Here is a 23,415-nt window from a genome sequence, read left to right as displayed (position 1 = left end):
AATTAGAGGAAATATTAGAAGATTATAAAAATTAGTGAGTCCTAACAAAATAGCTCAGTGTCACAGGATTATTACTCTTTTTTCTAAAAGCTAACCTGTTGGGAAGTACAACTCACCTGCTTATGTAGTGAGAATCCTTCCTAAGTCTCTCTGATATGAGACATGACAATTTCCCCGATCAATCCATGACGTCCCGGTCATAGGTGGCACACTAGAGGGGCCCACTGACTATGCAAACTTTGGGTCTATCTCTGATATTACTTTGCCACAAGACCATTACTCAATCTCTCCCCAAAAACTTAACTTATTAGAGTGTGCAGTGCACCTACTTATATAGTCAAGACCATTTAAAAATCCCTCTAATGTGAGACATGACATTAGGCTATTTCACTAACTCAAATGCAACCAAACAAAAAAACCAAGACAAGGAACAACTTACACCTTCAGCGAAAATAAACCCCCTAGAGTCAAGATTTTCTCTACAAGAGAATCTTCTTGGAACAAAGGGGAACTACGATTTTTTTTAACGTTCATAAGTATCCTCTCATTCAAGACAATCATGTTGATGTACAGTTAGGTACTAAATATAAATATATCTCCTAACAAGAATTTAAACTTCTAGTTTATCACATTGTACTAACGCCTTCTATCTATTACACCTACCCTTGCCCATTGATGATTACAATTTTTTTCCTAATCGTATATTCAACATTTAAGAAAATTTTCAGAAGTTTTAAATAATATTAAATATCATTTATGAAACGCATCCCCACTAGCTACCTTATGCTTGTAAATTAACAAGCAACCATTTTTGCAGATATTAAAGTATTACCTTCCTGATTGGGAGAGGATGGAAGATAAGGATACACATCATCAGGATAACTCATGTTTCCTTTCATCACGACGGACTGAATTATTTGTATGAGGATTATGAGAAACTTAATCACAGTAGAGAAGGATTTTCAGAGAAAATGAGTTATAAGCTTCTTATAGAGATCTTCAAAAAGGTACATTTATAAGTGACAATCAGAAGCGTTGTTTTTAAAAGACTTTTACCTCTAATTAATGGTCATTAGTACTTGAATATTTTAATGAGACTAAAGTTAGAGGGAAAAAAGTCCAGTTGGGTTTGTAAGAATTTGATTTGTGTCTTATAATGACATAAATCCCAAACCTCATTGCCAATCTAAAAATCCAATTAATAGGTAATCTTTAAGTATTTTTTTTATGATCAAAAGTTTAGGTGAGTTAAATTCTAAGAGCTCATTAGAATTAAGGCATGCCTCGAAGTTTAAAAAGCACTTATTAAACTTTTACGGATGCCTACCAATGTGGTCTTCAAAATTTAAATATATACGTAAACATTTGAACCAAGAAATAACCTTGACTTATCTTGACCCTTGTGAGTTCTAAAATCTAACTTTTGTATAAATAAAAAAGTATGGGAGGGGGAAGGTAGTTTATATTATTAAGGAAAAATGTTTGCGTAATAGACACAGATAACTGATGTGTCCTTATACGTCTGTGTGAGTCAAAAGACAAAAACTGCATCAAGACTATAATTATCACCGAAGATCCAAGAGGATTGCATTTTCTAGGTAATCTAATGTATGTCAGTGTTGATCACTTTTTAATATGTAGTAGTTTTTTAATATTGTAGTGAAATTGCATAGGTTTTCCATCTATTTTAAAGCCTGCAGAAATTTTTTTCAAAAAGAAAGGTCAAATTAAAAAAAAAAAAACTGATCAAGAGTGTTGTTGAAATCTATGATATTAGGTTGTCCATGTATGGGTGGACTTAAGTTGAATGTGAGAAGTCTCACGTCAAATAAAGTTAATCTTAATAACTAATATATAGTAGTCCCTCTATTCTAAATTATAAAACCATTTGAGATACTATTATCCATACCAATAAAGCTCAATAATGATATTTTACAAACTTACTTTTTTAAAGTAAGATTATAAACTTTCAAAATCACCCTACACACTTATTCATTACATTATAACATCAATGCAATTCTCTATTAACTTAAAGGGTAATCTTGAAAATACATAATTGATGAAATTTTATTTTTCACAAATTACCTTATGTTTCGAGATAATAAAATTTCTCCAAAGTTATCTTGTAATTTGGGACAGAGATAGTAATAAAGAAGAATTACCCATAAACTTGATACTTGAGGTTTACTTCTCACATGTAATTTTCAAAGAACACCAAAAAAAAACTTAAATATGATTTGTGTAATTTATTCTATTTTTATAAAAGGTTTTCTATGAGCTTTTAAAATAAAATAGATAGATATTTGTGTAATTTAATCAAACCCAATGCAATAGTAAATTTTCTTTCTTGGTGACACAAAACCAGTAGACCCTTCTCAAGATACACAAAGGGTGGAATAAAAACCCTCAATCACTTGTTCGAACAGCGTGAGCCCTTACTATTCATATCAATCTGAATTGGCCGGTTAATTATGTATAAATTTTTAACATAGAAAAGAAGTTTGTGTATTCTAGTCTATTTAATTCTTTTTCTTAAAATTAAACATCAAGAAAAAAATGAAGTAATTAATTATAAATTAACAAAAACCTGATCCTAAAAAAAATTATTTCTGAATAAGCTATGATTTACTTGGTCAAAATTGTTCAAAAACAGCCCAATCATCTAAGCTAAGGGTCATACAAAATGAATCACTATCTCCTCAAAACGTTTGTTACCATTGAATCGTATCTTACCAACAATTACATATTCTAGTCATTCTCAAAGAGCTCTTATGGAATTGCCCTTCCAAGGCATTGAAACTAATCTTATAGACTTCACCTCTTTAAGTTTGGGATTACATGCTCCCTCACAGTAATGGCACTATCCTTTTCTACCTTCCATGATTTGTCAAACCTACTTATTTATGTTTTTAAAAAAATTAGTACTTAATACTATATAATAATTCCTCTTATGTTTTATATTTTATAATCAGTCCCAAGGTCATATAAGGGGGAGGAGCATTATAAAAATAAGAGTGATGTTTGACATGCACTATGGTTCCCAAGACTTTAGGTCGTATGATTTTGTAGATGAACATTTTTTTTCATTTATATTAATATTATTATTGTAACTTATCACAAGTGTTTTATAATTAAACATCTATAAATGTAGAGGTTAAGTTACGTAGAGCCCAAGTAAATGCAAACATTTAGGGAGAATGACAATTGAAGACCCAGTAAAGAAATTAATGCAAAAATAAAGAACTTTAAATTGTAAATTCTTAATATTTAAGTGAAAACTATTGATGTTTTAGTTGTAAAGGGTCCTTGATATTTGTTCAAGTGTCCTTATTTGTCATTCTCCCAAACGTCTAGCCATCCATTAATGTACAAATTGTGGGAGGAAGTCAAATTTTATGACTTGGCTTTTAAATAATGTTTTTGAGCTTTTAAAATTGGTTATTTGTGTTTAATTATTATCGTGCAATGATTTCAGTCATTAAATAATTTAAATATGAATTAGACCAAAAAAATAATTTGAATAGGAATTATTAGAACTTAAATATGAATTGGTATATTAACTGAATAATCATACTACAATATAGTTTCTCACATACAATGTATATCAACACTATTATATACTCCTCCGCCCCCCGCCCCCACTAATTTATAAAACATTTTTTTAGGGAAATTCAACATATCAAAATATAATATGTTTTGAAAAAAAATAATGTTTAATTAACGATACTTTTTTAATATTACCTTTTTCATTATACTATCTTTCTTTAATATTATTTCGCAAATAAAAGTATTAAATAATGAACATTTTTAAAAGTTTATATTTTTAAAAAAATATGGTTGAAAAGTAAATTTAATAAATTTTATTAGTAGGTATGATTTTATCTAAAATTATTATTTTATTAATTAGAACGGATGTAATATTGTATACTTGTTTATGCACATCATAAATAGTTTAGTTTAATTAGGTGGATATTCATGAGTGCAAAAGAATAAGGTTCCTAATTGTCCACATGCCCTTAAAGTTGCGAATAACAAGAAATCAGAAGACTGCAATAACTCTTCAAATGATAGATACACGCGCGCGCGCAATTACGGTGAGAACGGTGAATTTGGATCCCATCCCATAATTTTGGGTTGCGACTGGGAAGAAGATTCTTAGATTTATCCTGTGGTGATGAGAGGGGTTGGTGCAAAATTTATTTTGAATCTATAAAAGGACAAAATTGATATTTTTATTTTTATTTTTAAATTTGTAAAATTTATTTCAAGTATATAAAAACTTTAAGTGCTCAAATATACTGGGAGCACGTTCAATGCTTAACACCTCTGATATGATATAAACCATTTAAATTAAATGTGTACAGTTTAGTGTTCGGATTTAAAGTTTTTTATTTTTTATTAAAATAAAACTTTCAATAAGTCCATTCATCACCAATCTAAACACTCCAAATTTAGTATTAACTTTTTTATAATTTTATAAAATTGACTGTGCAGATTTATCCTAGTATGTTTAGATTTAAAATTTTTCACTTGTAATTTAAAATAACATTGGGAATAGCCAGTTAGGAGATAATCTTTTTTTAATATTGTATTTATTAAAATAAAAATTTATAAAATTTTGTTAAAATTTAATATTAAATCTGTACCATCTAAAGTAATTCTCAATAATTAATTTATAAAAATTATAAAAAAATTTAATTTTAAATTAGATTAAGATCTAATTTTATCCTTATAATTATTTTTTATAAGCGTTGGACATTTTATACTCTTTTTTTGGTTAATTAATTTTTCAAGGATAAAAAAAAATGCCCTCCTATTAATAAGCCGTGAACTCTTCCATTATCTAGTGCTGTCGCAAGATGTGAGGCTCAGGCAAACGAACCTTGTCTCTCTCTTCCCCCAGAATTGTTCATATCTGATCATGGAACCACAGACCCACGATTAAAGGGCACATAACTAAAACTTCATACTCGACCAAGCTAGAATTTCTAGTTTATAATTCAAAACTAAAAATTCAATTTATGATCTGTTGCTCAGCGATGTGAAGAACTCCAGACTTGTCACCAAACAGGAAGTATAACCCACAATATATAGCAATTACGTTACCTTCAAAAACTATTATAAAACCAAGAACGCCAAAAAGAAAGGGGAGGGGGGGATCAAAACCAGCACTTACCCAAGTTTATTTGCCTTTTAGTTTTGAGCCTTTCGCACTTCAAAACTAGTACTTTCCTCTCAGTTGCAGTAATTAGCTTACATTCAAAGGTTAGAAGAGCCTTAACTTAATTGTTAATAAATCTTATAATAATTAATTATTTGTATGGGACTTCAATGTAATTCTCCTTTTTCTTTACTCCCACATGCGTGTGATGGTCAAACAGTCAGACTTCACAGATTGAAAGCCAATTCAGAATTTGCTTGAGACTCACATCTCCAAATAACAGGAGACTTCGCAGCTTACTAACAGAAGGGCATCTTTTGTCCTTGAAAAATTAGTTTGGAGAAAAAATTGCTGGCTTAAGAGTATAAGATATTGAGCATTCTTAAAAAAAAAGTATAGAAATAAAATTATACCTTAACCCTATTAAATTTAGACAATATGAATTTTGAACAATCTAGATAGATAATGAGTATATTTATTAAACATTTTAATAAATATAAAATAAAAATAAAAATTTCAATGTTGTGCTTTTCCAAATTTCAAATAAAATCAATCCGATGACAAATATCAACATACTTCCCATCCACTGCATGGAAGGGATCCAAATCTAAGACCGGTTTGTTTATTACCCAATTTGTTATGCAATGTATTTGATGTGAAATTATATATAAAATGTTAGATTAATTTTTATCGTATTGTTCTAACTTACTCCTATTTTTTTTATCGTATAGGAGAAGCTAACATATACTTCATTATTTTTTAAAAGTAAAATTACAAAATTCAAAAAAAAAAATTATCACGTCCTAAATTGCTTCTCATAAAATCAAAGTATAGATTCAAGACACAAACTTGTTTCATTAATTATAAAGATAATTTAGTCCAAATCTTTCAATTCCAAACATAATTATCGTGCTTAACTGATTTTTTAAAAAAACTATATAAGTTAATTAAAATTTACTTACATTTGGAAATGGAGAGAGTATTAAACAATATTTATTGAATTCTCCTACCCCGAACTTTAGTAAAACTCCTTTAACATCTCAATTCTCAAGGGGACACTGGTGAATCTAGTGAATCTGTTCTAAGAGAAAAATAATAATTAATTAATCATATAGTAGAAAGAGTTACAACTACTTAAATATGAGCTCTCGAGTTCAAGTTTATGTGAATGTAAAAAATATTTTTAGGAGAGCTACTCCCAATTGGACCCAACAATACTTGATTCTAATCTAATTAGATGATTATATGAAAAAATAATTATTAATTAAAGTGAGTCAAAAAAAAAAATTTTCCAATTATATTTTCACGAAAAGGCAACACAGCAAATAATAAGCATCAAATCTTTTATTATCAAAGGAAGCCAGCTTTCTCACTATGTTGATTTGAATTTGAATTTGGGCCAAAATCCACTTACTCAAAAAGTCTCAACAATGTAGAACCATTGAATTTCATCAATGCTTAAAAATTATCAAAATGCATTTTTTAAAAGAAATTAAAAATAATCCTCACGATCAAAGCACTTATCATGCATGTCACCACTTCAAAAATATTTGACACTTTCTAAATGTTATATAACAAAATCTCTTACTATCATTCGATTAAATTGAATAATTATTATCGTGTCATGTAAGACACTTGTTGAATGAGTAAACTCAGGCCATTTACCAAACCTCTTCTCTCTTGTCAGCTTCTCATTGTTGCTTGTGGATGATCTTCAATTTTATCACAACAATGATGACACAGATCACTGCGATGGTGAAGCAAGTCGATAGTATTTTGCTGAAACCAAACAACACAGCCAAGCCCATTTTGCCCTTCAGAGTGCATTAATTATTACTACGATATTCTACGAAGAAGTTAGATCTATAGAGAAAATTTAAATCCAACTCAACTTATTTAATTTATTTATTGATAATGTCACGGATCAATTGTTAACGTCAGTTTATAATACTTAATTATTTTTTATTATCTAAATCAATATTTACAATTTATTTTTCAAAAAAATTTATTAAGGACTATATAAAGTTTTATTACAGTTTAAGGTTATTATCCAGAGAGTTAAGGTCACTATATAAAATAGGGAAATGTTAAATAAGAACCTTGTAATAATATTAATGTCAAATTAAGATTTTTCAACATTGACGTTCCCAAATTTCAGTACTCCTTCTACCATGTTTCAGTAATAAAATTTTTAATTTAGCATTAATATTCTTACAAGGTTCTTACTTGTCATTCTCCCAATCCCTATAAAAAAGCCAGATATAATTCATAAATCATGAACAATATAGTAAGTCATTTTTCAGTCTCCATATATGCCCAATATTAATCAAGACCAACGTGAATTGTAAATATGACTTACTAGCAATAAGTTTGTGGTTCGAGGCTTTCTTGGACATATACAGTCGTTGAAGGATCAAATTGTTCCATTGGAGGACTTTGAATGCACACAACATTAACATTAGGGTTTGTGGTTGGAGCCACATTCTGAAGCTGAGGTTCAACAATGGGATTATGGTAGGGACTATATTGAGGATGGTAGGGACTTAATTGAGGATGGTAGGGACTTGCATGGTGATGACCTGTAGCTGAATTATGTACGTAATTTCAAGAAAAAGTGAATGAATAACAATTAACAAAAAAAAACATGGGCTAAAGATTATTTTTCTCTCTAAACATTTTTTTAAGGAGTGCTGGGGATTCTGTAATGAAAAATGGGTAGTATCCTCCTAAACAATTTTTTAAGGAGCAAAATAATCATCTTCTCCTTTATCTGCTAATATGAAATAGTTGTATAGCTTACATAGAGTAAGGCATTTTGACTCATTTTATCACAGTTTCGTGGCTAAAATCAAGCATATTTCTTGCCATTGTCACTTTTAGCCCACATTAGATGGTCAAAATGGGTTAAAATGTCTATTTGTCAATAGATAATAGGAAGATGATGGGTTTCTAATAGAAGATGATTTTGCTCTTGAAAGAAATTTTTAGAGGAGATACTGACTCACTCTTCAATACAGAATACCCAACACTCATCAAAAAGGGTGAGAGAGAAAATGGTCTTTAATTGAAAAAACGAAATGAAATACGAATTTCTTTTTCAAATGAACAACACACACATTCACGTGGAGCTACCTTCCATTGAATTGGATTTCATGTTTTTTAAAAGTACATATTAATCTATATCATTAAAATTTAATATGAATGATTCAAATTTACAATGGATGCTTAATGAAGGAAAAAAACGTAATGGAGAGAAACCAAGTCATTAGAGCACAAATGAAGTATATATCACATCTCAAAGTAATGAAAAAGAAATCATCGCAACTAATGATAAATTTTAGGACACAAATTATGAACATTTTTTCTTAAGTTTGCAAACATAATACAAAATCTCATTTATCAAGACACAGCCCCACAACACCACCACCATATGCACACACACACATACAGAGAGAGAAATATATTTGTACAAATTAACACAAACGCAATTAACCAGCAGATATTACATCATTACTTACCTTGCTGAGAATAAGCAGGTGGAGGATGAGGGTATGCATGTGGATAACTCATGCTGACTTTAATTAATCACTGAGTTATTTGTATGAGGATGATGAGAAACCTAATCACAGCAGAAAACTATTCTCTGAGAAAATAAGTTTAGCTTCTTAAAGAGAACAACTTCAAAAAGGTACATATAAATGATAAGCACAGAAGCGTTTTGTTTAAAAAGACAATTATTTATCTAATTAGTGTTTGAATATTGAGAAAATACAACCATTAATCCCTATAGTTTCATCGAGTTTTGCTTTTAGTCCCTATAATTTTTTTTTAATGCTTTCAATATCTATGATTTCAACAAATTTGGGTTACGTTTGTTACTCAGGTCCCTAGAGTTTTAGAGTTTTCAGCATTTTTAATTTCTATAGGAACTGAAAACATTAAAAAAAAATTATAAGGATTAAAAACATAATCAAATAAAACTATAGAGATCAATAATTGTATATTTTCTGCTGAATATTTTAATAATAGTAGTTGGTTCAATGGACAAGGATGCAATTCATATCTTAAAAGGTCATAAACCGAATATCATTGTCGATCTAAGATACTTGTTATTATTAGGTAATCTATTATGTTTGTATACAATATTTTTTGAATCATGACTTGTCTTGGCCTTAGTGTTTTCTTAAAATCTGACACATAAGATTTTTCTAATTAGGAAAAAAAAACGTGGGAGGGTCAGAAGGTAGTTTACAATATTAAGAAAAATGCCTGTACCATAGACGATCCAAATATAAGTGTCCTTGTATATCTCCGACAGTCGAAAAGACCACATCATCACCATAATTATCACCAAAGAGCCAAGAGGATTGTATTTTATATATATGTAATCTAAGCGATGTCACAGCGTCCGTGACTTTATTAATATATAGTATAATTTTCTTATTTTAGATTATTAAATAGATAAAACAATTTATATTTCCTAAAAGGACAAGATTTTCCTTCTACTTTAAAGCCTACAGAAAATTTTCCTAAAATAAAGATTAAATCAAACAAAACTGATCAATAGTCTTGTTCTTATTATACTACCATCTCCTATATTTTTGAAATTCATACACTATGATGTAAAAGTGAATATAATTCCCAAAGAATACCCAAAACATTTAATGAGATACGTGTAATTTATTTTTTTTATTTTTTGTTTTTATGAAAGGCTTTCCATGATTTTTAAAAATTTAAAATAGCTAGATATTTGGCAAGACACATAAGGAGTCAGTCAATTAAGCTTGCTACACATATAAGGGTAGAAGTCAAACTATAAACTACTTGTTTAAGTAGGGAGAACTTATATCTTTGAAGGCAACTTAAATTAGTTAATTATGTATAAATTTGAAATATATGAAAGAAGTATGTGTAATCTAAACAAATTTTAAAGAAAGTCTATGTTACAAATATATCTTGGACGTTTTCGAAAATGCGCAATTGGTATTCTGACATATTTTGAAGGCACAATGTCGCCCCAACATTTTTTAAAGTCAAATAATTTTACATAGAATGAGTTAATGGTGTTAATCTTGTCACATATACAGAAGAAAGGAATACATTTCTTAAGGCTTTGGTTCTGGGTATAGAGTAGTAAGTTGGGGGAACTTATAGGCAAAGAAAGAAGGGAGGAGGAAGGATCAACACAAATGGCTTCCAAATATGAATGGCTTGACCAGGATTTGGTAAGGTAATGGGGCCGAGATGAGAGAGAGATTGGGGAAGACAAAGATGAATGATCTGACAAGATTAACACCGTTAGCTCATTCTGTTAGTCTAAGGCAAAATTGTTCGATCTTGAAAAACATAGGGGCAACATTGCACCTTTAAAAATATTAGAATACCAATTGCCCTTTTCTAAAAAGGTCCGAGCATATTTGTACCTTAATCCTACCATGAAAGATTATGATTAAGTAATTAATTATACATTAAAAAAACTAAACCTAAAAATTTATTTCATGGTCTAAATCATTCAAAGTCTACCCCCTCATCAAAGCTAAGGATTAGATAGAGTTGATGGATCACTGTCTTCTCAAAACGTTTAATATTGAATGGTAGCGCCCCAATTAGTTATTCCATCGTTATCAGAGAGCTCTTTATGGAAATTGCACTTCCAAGGGTTGACCTAGGAATAGTATTTTTGACTTGTGTGGTTTGTCTATCCATGTTGAATTATTTGAATTAAAACAAATGAGAGTTAAGTCTAACAGAAAATGTTAATTCTTCACATATAGCAACAATATTTGAATCACAACTGAAAAATGTGCTTACATTTAATGTCTAATCATATTTCAAGCACGATTAATTCTAATGGGAAGACGCCTATTTACAACAACAAAAACAATAATGTCCATAGGAAAAGTCTATTGCATGGATTACACGAAATTATTATGCTTTATTAACAATCTAACTTTTAGGTATATTGTTAACTGAAAATTCTCATTCAACTTCCTGGTATGCAATAAAATAACAAATATGAATTAATATTTGGCCAAAAAAATATGAATCAAATATTAAAATCAATTATATAACTCCACTTCTATATTACAGTTCTTTACATCAAAATGTATCTCAAGCAATGAATTGAATATGTTTAGTTAGTTGTAATTGTGGTACTTAAGGCTCCAAATTTTATATAAATGATTTTTGGGTGTGATTTAGGTGTATAGTAAGATTTTATTAGTTTTTTAAAAAAAATAATTTACTTTGTCAAAATTGTTCAAAATACTTTCGTCTAGAAAACGGTGATATATATTGAATCGTACAGAACCAATCAGATATTCCGGTCTTCACAGAGAGCTCTTATGGAATTGCCCTTCCAAGGCATTAAAACTGATCTAGAAGTCTGGGATTGCATATTTGTTTGGTCACATCAACAGCATCAGCATCAGGGAAAGAAAATGCCCCAACAAATATTCACGAGCTTATATAAAATAAATTTTACAGATAACCTATCAATTTTATATCTACCTCAGTGGTGGGGACCTTGAGCCTGGCCATTATTGTAGCCTTTAATCATTGAACTATTTTGTGTTACAGAAAAGGGGTAAAGCTTCTAAAAGATGACACTGTAAAAGTGAAAGCTATTGATAATAGTTAGAAGCACTTCGTTTCAGAAGCAATGCTTCAATTATGGATCCTTGCACGAGTGTAATGATCTTCACTTCTAACATGCTTTGAGTTACCATGTTTAGATATCAAATTGAATCCCCAGCTTTCAAGCATTTAAAGGTAGAGTAACACACATATAAAGTCTGCATCTCATTATCACACCAACTACTATTGTTTCACTATTTATCTATGAATGCACTATATGCATTCATTTTTTTTAGATGTAGAGGATTTGAATTTGGTTAAATGAAATTTAAAGGATAACCAACAAATATCATTCCAGTTGATAAGAATTTAATCTATAACTTACAGATCATGAATTCAAATTCCACTACCTCTATAAGTATCTATATAACTGTAAGTGTTTTTTAAGTTTAAAAGCATGACCTAATCTTGATGAACCTCAGGAAGTTGAGATCCAACTCACCTAAACAACTTTATATCACCCAAAAAAAAAAAAAGTCAAAGGAGGGAGTGAAAAGCTGTTTGGATGATAATAGCTACAGAAGGCATGCCTGCAAAGGTCATCATCAATTTGAAGCATTCTTATCAACTCAACAGCCATATTGAAAGGCTTAAAATTACATAATCAATTATAAATATTAAGTTTGTATCATCATTATGTGATAATGTATACTAACGGTGATTTGATTAAGTGCCATAGAAGGGAATCCACAGAGCACTTTAAAAACACCACACCTAAAAATCAATTCGGTGTATCAAACAAGCCCTACAGTGCAACCCTCAACTCTATAATGGTTGAGCCAAACCAAACCGCAGAATAAACATCAAAATGGATTTCCCCGTCCAATGGGGCAGGCTTTAACTCATAAGCCTACCATTTACCATTTTGAAGAGAAAGCATGCTTATTACATAGAATATAAATATAAAATCTGAACCTAAACTCCCTAAGTGATTCACAATCAATTTGTAAGTAAAATATTCGGAGAATGCGTCACTAACATTTCCCACATTTACAAGATAAAGAACATTGATCAAGGCATAATACACATTCAGAGAGAAAATAAAGTTGGAAAACTAAAGAACTTAGAACTATCCAATTTTTCTGACATCTTGTATAAACAATAGGCTCATATTGGAATTTGGGAAAACATTGGCTCAACTTGATTACCCGGCACATAATTTCCATGTAAAACTAACTTATAAAATTAAAAATCCAGCTGGAAATAAAATTGGATGAACTAACAGCTGCACTGCACATTATTAAACAAAGACTTATTCACAAATAAGTACAAAGAGCAACACCTCAAGCAACTTCACTTGAGAATGCCAAAGGTCAGAGGATGCAGATAAATTATATCAACTACCAAAAATTCAGGTGTCACTCCAGTTATCATCATCTTCTCCGTCGTCACTAGCAACAACCTGGAAACATTATCAATAATGATAATAAGTTGGATATGAAATGAAAATGAATACTGAGACCTACAAAGGAAAGGAGTGACTGAATAGTGAGAACAAGACTCATGAATACCTGACGTATTGCATTTGCTTTCTCCAAAATTGCAGTAACTTTGACGTTTTTAGGGGGACTAGAACTAGCATTTGGCTTTCCTATCACTGCAGGTCTCAGGTTGAATGACTGTGACAACAATAAAATGACACAACAATGGAAAAATGCATTACTGTGACAAAAAAAAAAAAAATTAAAGGGGACAAACAGAACATACTTCATGCACGTCCTAGTGCAGCACCAAATAAACAAGTCAGTCAATTGTAAGATCTATCAAAATTCAAAATATATATATCTCGTGACACGTTTACAAGTCAAATACATGCACCAAATCATCATATAATGTAAGTTCTGGTTTCCCCAACTCGGTTTTACATATGGAATGTGGAGCTACAAATGGTTATTTTGTTGAAACGAACATGGTAACCAGCTAGGACAAGATTAAAGTAATTTATTCCCCTTAGCTTCAGTTTAGACTCTTAAATAATACATGCCCTTTGCCTTTACCATAATATGCATCAAATATCTAAAGAAATTTAGCACAAACACAAAAATAAGGAAGATTAAAAGTCAAATTCATCAATAGGAAAAACCCTGCATGACAAAATACTCACTTTGGTTCTGATTTGATGCAGGAAATCATCCTTGTCAGCCAATTCTTTTCCCATTACCTCCTGACATGCTTCGTTCTTCCCATTTAACTTCTGATCTATCTGCAGGACAGAGATAGAACTAATGAATACGCGAACCGATCCCATCACCCACCATGGCTAATTAATCGAATATAATGTGAAAGAAGAATTAAAAATCATACAACTACCTTGTGAAATGTCAACTTTTGCGAAATACTTCCATCAGACTTGAGATCATCATGATTTGTCAGTTTTTGCTCCATTTGGGCAGGCATAGGTTGCAAGGAGATGGTTGATTCTGAAAGGTTTAGACATTTAGTTTGTTCAGAATCTCTAAACGTATACTTTTGTGTATCATTTTTCATATCCAACTGCAGTTTTGAGACCCGCTGCACTGGAGGAAAGGGGAGGAGGAGGAGGAAGAGGTGGTGGTGGTGGTTCAGCTTGGCTTTGAGATTTTACAGTATTATTGACAATGGATGCCTGGCTACTTCCTTTATGAAGTACTGGGTTCACACTGTCAAAACTTGGAAAATAAAGAAAAGCCCCGATAAAGAAGGCTCCACACCATTTTGGAAGTTTGTTCCACTAGTCACATTGACGTCATTATTTGATATTCCAACAAATTCTTGTGAGCTTGGCGATTCAGTTGATGATATGTTGTGGGAAAAATCATAAACCCCATGGTCACTGCTTTCAGGACTTTCGCCAGATTCCCACTCATCAGAACTACAGTCTGAATAATCAGACACATATGGAGATGACCTACAGAAAGTGTCATTGTCATCTGAATTGAATCCAGAATCATGCAGTGGAATAGAAGGCTCTGGGACCAACTGGAATGAAGGAAACATATCCCTTATATTCTCATGACGGTTAGTACTGTCAGGGAATTTCAGTCTCAATTTTGAGGTCTCACCCCCACTAATTGAATGGAAAGATATTTTCATATGTTCAAGTGGTGGTGAAGAAGGGAGTGAATCAATAGGATATCCACAACCAACTTGCTCTTTGGAAGTTTTCTCAGGAAGTGAATGAAACATAATGCTATTTTGTCCACTCTGCTCCAACCTGCCGGGTTTCAAAGAACTATCAGGTACAGATTTCTCATCAAAAGAAACCTTCCTGTGAAAGCTATTCCTTAGTAACATCTGACCAAGTCCAAAAACACGAGATGAATTCCCACCACTTCCTTGATTGGGTTCAGTTAAAGTTGCTCTGGAATCAGGGGCAACTGGGAGAACACAACCTGGTGCAAGTACCCTGATTTCTGCCAATTTATTTCCATCAGTTGGACTGACTTCATTACTCAGCTTATGAACACCAGATGTCTTCTCAGTAATAGAAGCTTGATCTTCACAACTTAATTTTAAGCATCTAGAACTTGGTTCCTTTTCAATATCTTCAGCAACCCCTGCTGATAAATTATGTTCCCCGGTACATCCATTGCTCTTTAGCATTGCATTATGATATTGACCACCATCTATCTCAGATTTCATAGTCAAAGACACTTTACTTAAAGGACTTGACCTGGAAAAGTCAGGAGGTTTTGATGGCTCAAGTCCTAATAATCCACCATTAGTCCAAAATCTAACTGAATGGTCACTGGAAGACCCTGTAGGAGTCTCTTTAGATTCACAGACATTGCCGTTAATCCTATCTGCTTCTTCATCTGGTAAACCAGAACCTTTAGAACCAGAAAATGATATGTCACTTTCAATGGATGGAGAAACAATATTTTTAATTGTATGAGCACCACCCAAAGAACCAGTGCTTGCCGAGCAGGCAACAGCCAAATTTTCACATTTGCTAGGTGCCTCTTCACGGATGGGCTCTCAGAGACCTGAGAATCAGCTATATCCCGGGACATTTCTTCGTTAACAAGAGCGTCTGATTTAGCTGCATAGAGATCTGACACAGAAGGTGGATTTACTAGTGGCGAGTCTGGGGAGTCCCCATCTGTTTCTTTTTTTAATGAAGCACTTGATACACTAGACATCTGTTCATAGATGGGACTTTCAAAGTCTTGAGAATCAGCTAAATCCTGGGACATTTCTTTGTTAACAGTATCTTCTAATTTAGATGTACACAGATCCGATATGAGAGGTCGGATTTACTTGCAGTGAGTCAGGGAAGTCCCTGCCTGTTCCCTTATCAAGTGAAGCACTGGATAGAATCTCAGAAACAATAGAAGATAAATTGTGGTCTAGTACATCAGAATCAGTGTCAACAATTCCATTTTCCATTATTCCATCTGTCACATGTGAGGTGATTTTATCCACTTCTCTCTTGGTTTCACAATCAAGATCATTTTCAGATTCTACTTCAATGCTATTACGTGCATCCACGTAGTTATCAGGTTCACTATCAATTTCATCTGTTTGGACACTGCTGGTAACAGGTTTCAGGTTGCTTTCTTCATCAAATAGGAGATCACTGCAATCAACTTCCGTTAAGGTAGCACCTTTACCATCATTCATATCTGGATCTTGCTTTTGACCATGCATCTCTGTTATTTTATCTTTATCATAGGTTTGCCACATAGGCTCCACTATTTCTTCCTTTTCTTCCCAAGTAACGCCAGACAAACTAGAGGCATTTTGCTTTTCCAAAGAATCAATTGAAATATTATCATCCATACGAGGAGATACTGAATGAACTGTATTTTCTTTTCCTTTTCGCCTAGAAGATGATTTCTCATAAACCTGATCATCCAGTTGCATGGAATTACCCGGATGGAAGACACATTCAATGTAGTCAGCACCAGCTCTTGAATCAAAAGAATGTGAATGATCTTCTGGATCTGACCTTATTGTCATGTCCACAGTGGATGCTGTTTGTGAGGAAGAAGTTCGTTCATTGACAGTGGAAGAAACAAAATGCATTCTGCACAGACAAAATACATCATGTCAGAATTTACCTGGAATAAATTACACTTGCTTAGATACCTGATACAGCAAGACACATATAGATGTAATACCTCCCACTAATGTTATGAATCTGTTCACCTCGCAAACCTTCTTTCCTTCGTATTGACCTTTTCTTCTGTCCAACATTTTCTTAGTGTAAAGACAAAAATTTGCTTGTAGATTAATTAAATGCGCTTATACACCAGAGGAATGAAACTTAGCTATAGAACAATCTTTCAATGCAATGCTTCAATTAATAATGTACCTTGCTTTTACGAGATTTTCTAGCTCTTTCAAATTTTTCAGAGTATGTTTCATCTGAATAAGCGGAGACCCTCTTGAAGAAGGTTGGATCTGAATATCTCATTAAGCATGATCCTGGGCCTCCAATATCAAATCTGAATGACATAGGAATTATTTCACCAACTAATATATGGGATCTAATTCAAACTGGATTACCAAAGCTACTAGTAACTTTGAAGTCCAGAGAAAATGAAACAGGTCAAGATTTAGAGATACTAGAATCAATCAGATCGAAGCAGTAACCATTCATTACTCCGAAATGAGAAATTACCTCAAGCTTTGATACCTAACACTTGCTATCTTAATTTAAGAGAAAACAGAGGGAGGAGGAAGAGAATCAAAAGAATATTTGGCATACTTATCAAGTAAGTGTAGACGTGGAGGATCACAGGCATTCTTCATACGAGTCCATAATAAATTGCGGCAAGTCACTGTAAATGAAATGACTCCTTTTTGTTTTTATGCGAGGATGCCATTCACAACCTGAAAGGTAACTGCTTTCATTATGGACTCTTACATCATCTGAATATGAAAATATTAATCACAAGGCACACTACTTTTATTCTCCAACACTACTGAACCCACAGGATAAAACAACAGGATGTGAAAATGAATGGGCAAAAATGAAGTTTAGTACAACAGGGAACACCAGCAAAAAACTGAAACATATTAAATAGCCTATTTTTCTTCCATAAAGGTAATCTAACATTCGGAGCTTGCATGCTGATAAAAATCTATATTAACCGTAGCATACCAAAAGATAAGGCAATCTCATATAATAGTAAATACCAAACAACGTCTAGAGTAAAATTTCACAATATTATAGACTTCTTTGACAGATGAATAGCAAAGGCCATCCAAAGAATTAGAAAGAAGATACATCTCTAAATCAACCACATATCAATATAACTCAGCTACCTGGTAAGCATAATTCTATAGATTAGTGGATTATTTTTACCCCAACTTCCTTGATAGAAATTCTAAAATGTAAATTGGTGTTTTTGCTTTATCTCTATGCATAAATTTCAGACTTATTTTGAGAAAAAAATATTAAAATATTTACAAGACAGTCAAATAAAAAAATTTGAGTTGAACAACCATCTCAATTTACTCCATTCAATCCATTTTGGTTATATAAGTTAATAAGATGACAAAAATTACAGGAGAAAAGTAATGGCATCATAATAAGTTGGGAAAAGAACGACTCTAATTTCCAAAAGCAATAAACATTCAAGGGGGAAATGTTATAATCTACATCCATGGATATAACATTTCTAACAAATCAACTAGAATGAGATCACCGATCACAAAGACCATACCAGCTGTGTATGCAAAATGTATGTGGCTAGTCTGTGCTAATACAGCCTTCTCCAAGGGAGGAAGGGAAGATTCAATTTTTTGAACACGAACCATCAATTTGTGGCTCCTATTAGCTGTAATCATTGCTTGCTCCTGTAAACCATGGAAAACCTCTGCTGCAAAACTACACAGGAAAAGTTCCCTATATTAAACAGCAATCACAACAGAACACTATGAATGCCTGAGATTAAAAGGGGCATTGATAACTTTAACATGCCAACAAAGTCTTGTAAGCAGAGAATAATGGATCTAACACCAATTACCAATAAAGAAGAGGGAACACTAAATATATAATAAACAATTAGTTGAAACAGATCAATGAAATAAGATGAACAATGTAGATAGAGAATATCTACAGAAGCGCACAGAATTCTGGCATGACTATCCAAAACAAACGCACGCACGCACATGAATTTATTTTATTTTATATTTTTAATTACCTGTAAAATCTTATCAGTTATAACTTTAAGTAATTTTCTTCAACAACAGAGCTGTGGTTTATTTTAAGCAAAAAAAAAAGGGAGGAAAACTCTGTTCGCTTTTTTCCATTGGCAGATGTTAGATGCTATGTAGAGCAAGGTATTGAGCCATTCCAACTGTATTGCACACACTACCATAGAGTGAATCTTGGAGTAGAAACACTATAAAATAAGCAAATTAAAAGATCCTACATGTCTACTTCTTCATTAAGTCAGAATCAGATACCTTCAATCACTAGGCTGTCCGATTTTGGCAATGACTATGATAGATCAACTAGGAAAAGCAAATGTAAGGGAGAAAAGAAATGGACGCCAAAGAGAGTAGTATTGAAAGACACAATTACTGTGTCAATAACACTAACCTCTCCAACTCTATCTTTAATAGTACTATTACCACACATAGATGCTTATACAATATACAGAATATATCTTTCACCTTCGGTGTTATTCTGACTAATGATAGATGATAGAGCACAATGGCGTCTTGCAATTGTAGCCGACCCCACCTTGGGATTGTTGTTGTCTGACTAATCAAGTAAGTGTTTTCTTAACTTAGTAAGCTTTACCAAATTCTCAAAACCTCATAGTAGGATAGCTTTACTTAACCTCACAGATTTCGATACCTTCTTAATGTCTCTTAATAACAAACACTAAAGGGCTATTCCTCTTGCAACAGACAGCACCACTTTGCTTATACCAAATTGAAATGCAATCAACCTTTTCAGTATATTCTTCTTTCAACAACTAACTCAGACAATACTTTGACAAACATGGTGGTAACAGAAAATGTAGTGGGTGAAAAAAATGGAAAATTAAGGATGTATTTATCACTATGGAACATCTCCAAAAAACTGTTTTATTGATGTATAACAGGGAACCAGTTCAGCTGAAATAGAAGCTTCTAATTTAAAATCAACTGCTACTTAATAAAGATTGAAAGGTGAATGGTGCGGCCTTATAGTTATGGTTAGATACATAAAAGTTTAAGATAAAGAAATTCCAATCAAGGTTCCAGCTTCATGTGGAGCAAAGTGATGACAGGTTTTCAAGATAACCTAGACAACAGGTATGTTGGATGAATGTGTTTATATTATCCACGGAGACTTGTAGGAAATCAATATTTGCTACTACAAAATTAAAAGGGAAAAAAACAAATAGGTTCCTAAAATGGAGTTTAATCACTAATAAGTCCCATTTACACGTCAACATCTAGTATTTACATATCATCCTCTGTTATTTTGTTAGAGGAAGGACCTATTAGTAATTAGCCACCTTATTTGGAATCAATTTGTAATTTTCCCCAATTAAAGTTTTAGCTCCCAGATTTAAGCCTTTAACGTATTTACACCAGAGTGAAGACACATACATGCAACTAACAGTCACCACTCTCTAGTACAACAACATTATCAATAACAACAAACCTTATCACAATAAATGGGTCGGCTATATCACTCTCTAGTAGAAAGCCAAAATTGCACCCAACTGTCAACATGCCGTAGGGATGCATACTGCCCAGTTAATCATATTTCAGTCAAGTATATGAATAGAATAGTAAGCTACCCATCTCTCATTAATTCATTACTATGTGATTGCAACTCCCAGTTTCACTCTCAATTCAACCACCCTTAGTTAATTATCAGAGGATATTATGACTGGAAATGAAGCTCCATTACAGTAAAGGGTTAATTACATACTGACCACTTAGAATTGTTCTAGTCTCTGAACAGAAGTGCATACCACCCATCTCTTATGAACTATCATGTCTAGGGCTTTATCTCTTCCCCTCTTTCATACCCTCAGTTCAAACATTCAAAGAGGACTTTTACAAGTGGAAATCAAGCACCAGGACGGTAATAAAATATAAGGCATTCAACAAGATCCATATAGAAGATTCGGAAATGGTAGTTCATTATTGTTATGTGCCAAAACGTAATTCAACAAACAAGAACACAAAGCCATCTTAAAATAAAATAAGATGTAAATATAGTAATTCAATTGGCAGATTACAACTACGATTTTTAACATAATGTGCAGCTCATGCGCTGGTAATCTAGAGAGAAGCATGCTTGGTTCACAAATTTGTTTTAGTGATACTTATATCAGAGAACACAAATGTTCAATTCCCAAGTCCTCATGTAAAGTTTACCATCCTTCTGATTTGTGTACATATATAGAGTAAAATAAAATCATCGTATATAAAATAATAACTTTCAGTAATTTGAAATAGATGAAAAAGAACTAGAGCATTGAAAAAATGGAGATTTTAGGCAAAAGCCTTCCTACTGTTAACGCCACCGATGTTAAACCCAGAAATCGTTTGAGGCGAGAAACAGAGTGACTATCCAACTATAAAAGACCCTAAAATATTTGCCGATATAAGTTATAATCGTCAATCAAGCTTAAACCCCACTAATGGGAAAGCTCAAAAAAGTCAAAGACGATTTTGTTAATTTATCAGAGGAAATTTAGCCCAACCCAAAATATACTTTAATCTGGACGACTGAGTGGCATCCTTTCCACACAGAAACTCGGCCAACTAATGATAGCAGCTAAACTGGCCACCATAGTGAAACATAACATACAACCCCATCAACCAAACACGTACAAATTAAGACAGAATAAACCAATTTGAGCAAGCAGAGAAATTCAAAACGAAGTACAAAACATACTCAGCAAGATCACCCAGTTGCCTCAAGATCCCAACTAGCCCAGCCACAGCCACCCCGTCAAGCACGGCCTTGGGATCTTCCTGTTCGTCTCCTTGTACAGCTCAGGCCGCCCCAAACCGTATTCATTTCGCACCTGCAGCCTCACCAACGGCATCTTCAGATTCTCCTTCTTCTTCTTCTTCTCTCCTCTCTATTCCTCGCTCTGAAATATTAAACCTCAACAGAGAAGTGGAGAACCACGCTGATATCAATGAATTAATGGAGGACTGAATGACGAATGAATGAATGTACGAGTTTCCAGCATTAAATGAAAGAATGGTAAGAGAGAAAAAAAAGAATTAATTTGCTTTTGCGGTTTTTAGAGAGAGAAAGTAGGTGAGAATGAGATTGGAGCAGCGTAACTGCCATGGAGAAGGACGCAGTTGGATAGCAGGAAACGGGTGTGTGTACGGATCGGTGAGCGTAGCTGAAAAGAGAAGCAGAGGACATTGCCAACTCTGCAAGCCATTCTTGAACGGAAAGATATACAGTAGGGACTAGGAAGGGAAAAAAAAAAACAGAGAATATGAAAGTACTGAAATACCCTTGTTTTCGATACAGTGACGTTTGTGTCCTCAAGAATTTGAATGAAATTACAGTTTTGGGATCTGAGCCCTAAGGCTTTCTGTGGTTCCGCGGTTGAGACATTGACGACGTGGGAGCCGCAAACTTTTTGGGTTTTGGTCAAATTGGTAAAAGCAGCGTTACGGTCTTTTTTTTAAAAAAAAAAAAAAAGGTATACTTAAATTAAAAATATTTAGACCAAATATAAATTAAACATAAAATTTAAATTATTTCTAAATTTTAAAAAAATAATTTTTTTGCCAAAAAAATTAATTTGACGTCACTTAAATTAATTTTTTCTGTTACCTAAATTTTTAGTCATGAGGTTTTTCATCATAATTTTAATGGTCTTCAATTTTCAATGTAAATATATTTCATTTAATGTATAAGCAATATTTAAAAAAAAACATCAGATAAAATTACAAAAAATGAGTCTTAGGTGAAGAATAAATGAAAGAAAGGGATGTTTATAAGTATGAGAATTGAGATGAAAACAACATGAAAGATCATTCTTAAAGTGCCAATTTCAATCTTAATTTTAAACGAATTATTAATGGTAAATTTCAGTTTTTTATATGAGTAAGATCTATAACCTTGTTTTATGAAGAAGCCATGTAATGGATTAGAACTCTAATCATTTTAGTGATTCTATTTAACATATAATTAACCTTATGCCCGTGCATTTCTACATCATTTTGTAAAATTATTCAAAAATTGAAAAAAGTGAATTATTTGTTTAAAAACAAATAAATAATTATCTCCATAAAAAATAAGATAAGAATACTCGTCAATTATATTTTTACATGATATGCTTTTTCGCCAACATATAATGGAGGAAAACTTTTCAGTCAAGTATGAAATTTCCATTTTTATGAGCGAAGATAATCCGGACAAATGAGAAATAAATAAATAAATAAATAATGAAATGAAATTGATAGAAACAGATTTGTCATTAAAATCAATAACAGATAATAAATTCCTCTCGCGAATTTCATGTCAGATGACACGTGCCCATACTTTAAAACTTGATGCTATTCACCATTTGTTGGCAGGCAGGTCAAGTACTTGATTTCTTTTTCGATGATATTTATATTCAAATACTATAGATGAAACAAAATTATATTAAATTTAAAACTGTCCAACTAAGTATAGCAATATTTGAATTTAATTCAAT

At 32.3% G+C, this 23,415-nt stretch overlaps 1 protein-coding gene across 1 annotated transcript; it reads right to left on the bottom strand.

Annotated features, from left to right (window-relative positions):
• Positions 1 to 12,860: 12,860 nt before the first annotated feature.
• LOC129286247 (protein SCAR3) lies at positions 12,861 to 22,111 on the bottom strand. Its single transcript, XM_054922253.1, is given in 15 exon segments — positions 12,861 to 13,199; positions 13,309 to 13,416; positions 13,902 to 14,000; positions 14,105 to 14,320; positions 14,322 to 14,464; positions 14,467 to 15,751; positions 15,802 to 15,918; positions 16,001 to 16,805; positions 16,900 to 16,964; positions 17,094 to 17,226; positions 17,490 to 17,518; positions 17,520 to 17,614; positions 18,451 to 18,614; positions 21,639 to 21,726; positions 21,729 to 22,111. Coding segments are annotated over 15 exon segments (3,462 nt in total). The 5' UTR covers positions 21,793 to 22,111; the 3' UTR covers positions 12,861 to 13,148.
• Between the last annotated feature and the right edge of the window lie 1,304 nt (positions 22,112 to 23,415).

Source organism: Prosopis cineraria, unplaced genomic scaffold (assembly GCF_029017545.1).
Source record: "Prosopis cineraria cultivar Desert tree isolate PC_DT_omini unplaced genomic scaffold, ASM2901754v1 PC11, whole genome shotgun sequence".
Classification (NCBI taxonomy): Eukaryota; Viridiplantae; Streptophyta; class Magnoliopsida; order Fabales; family Fabaceae; genus Prosopis; species Prosopis cineraria.
The sequence above is the reverse complement of the archived record's forward strand: the minus strand, read 5'-3'. Positions and strand labels throughout refer to the sequence as shown.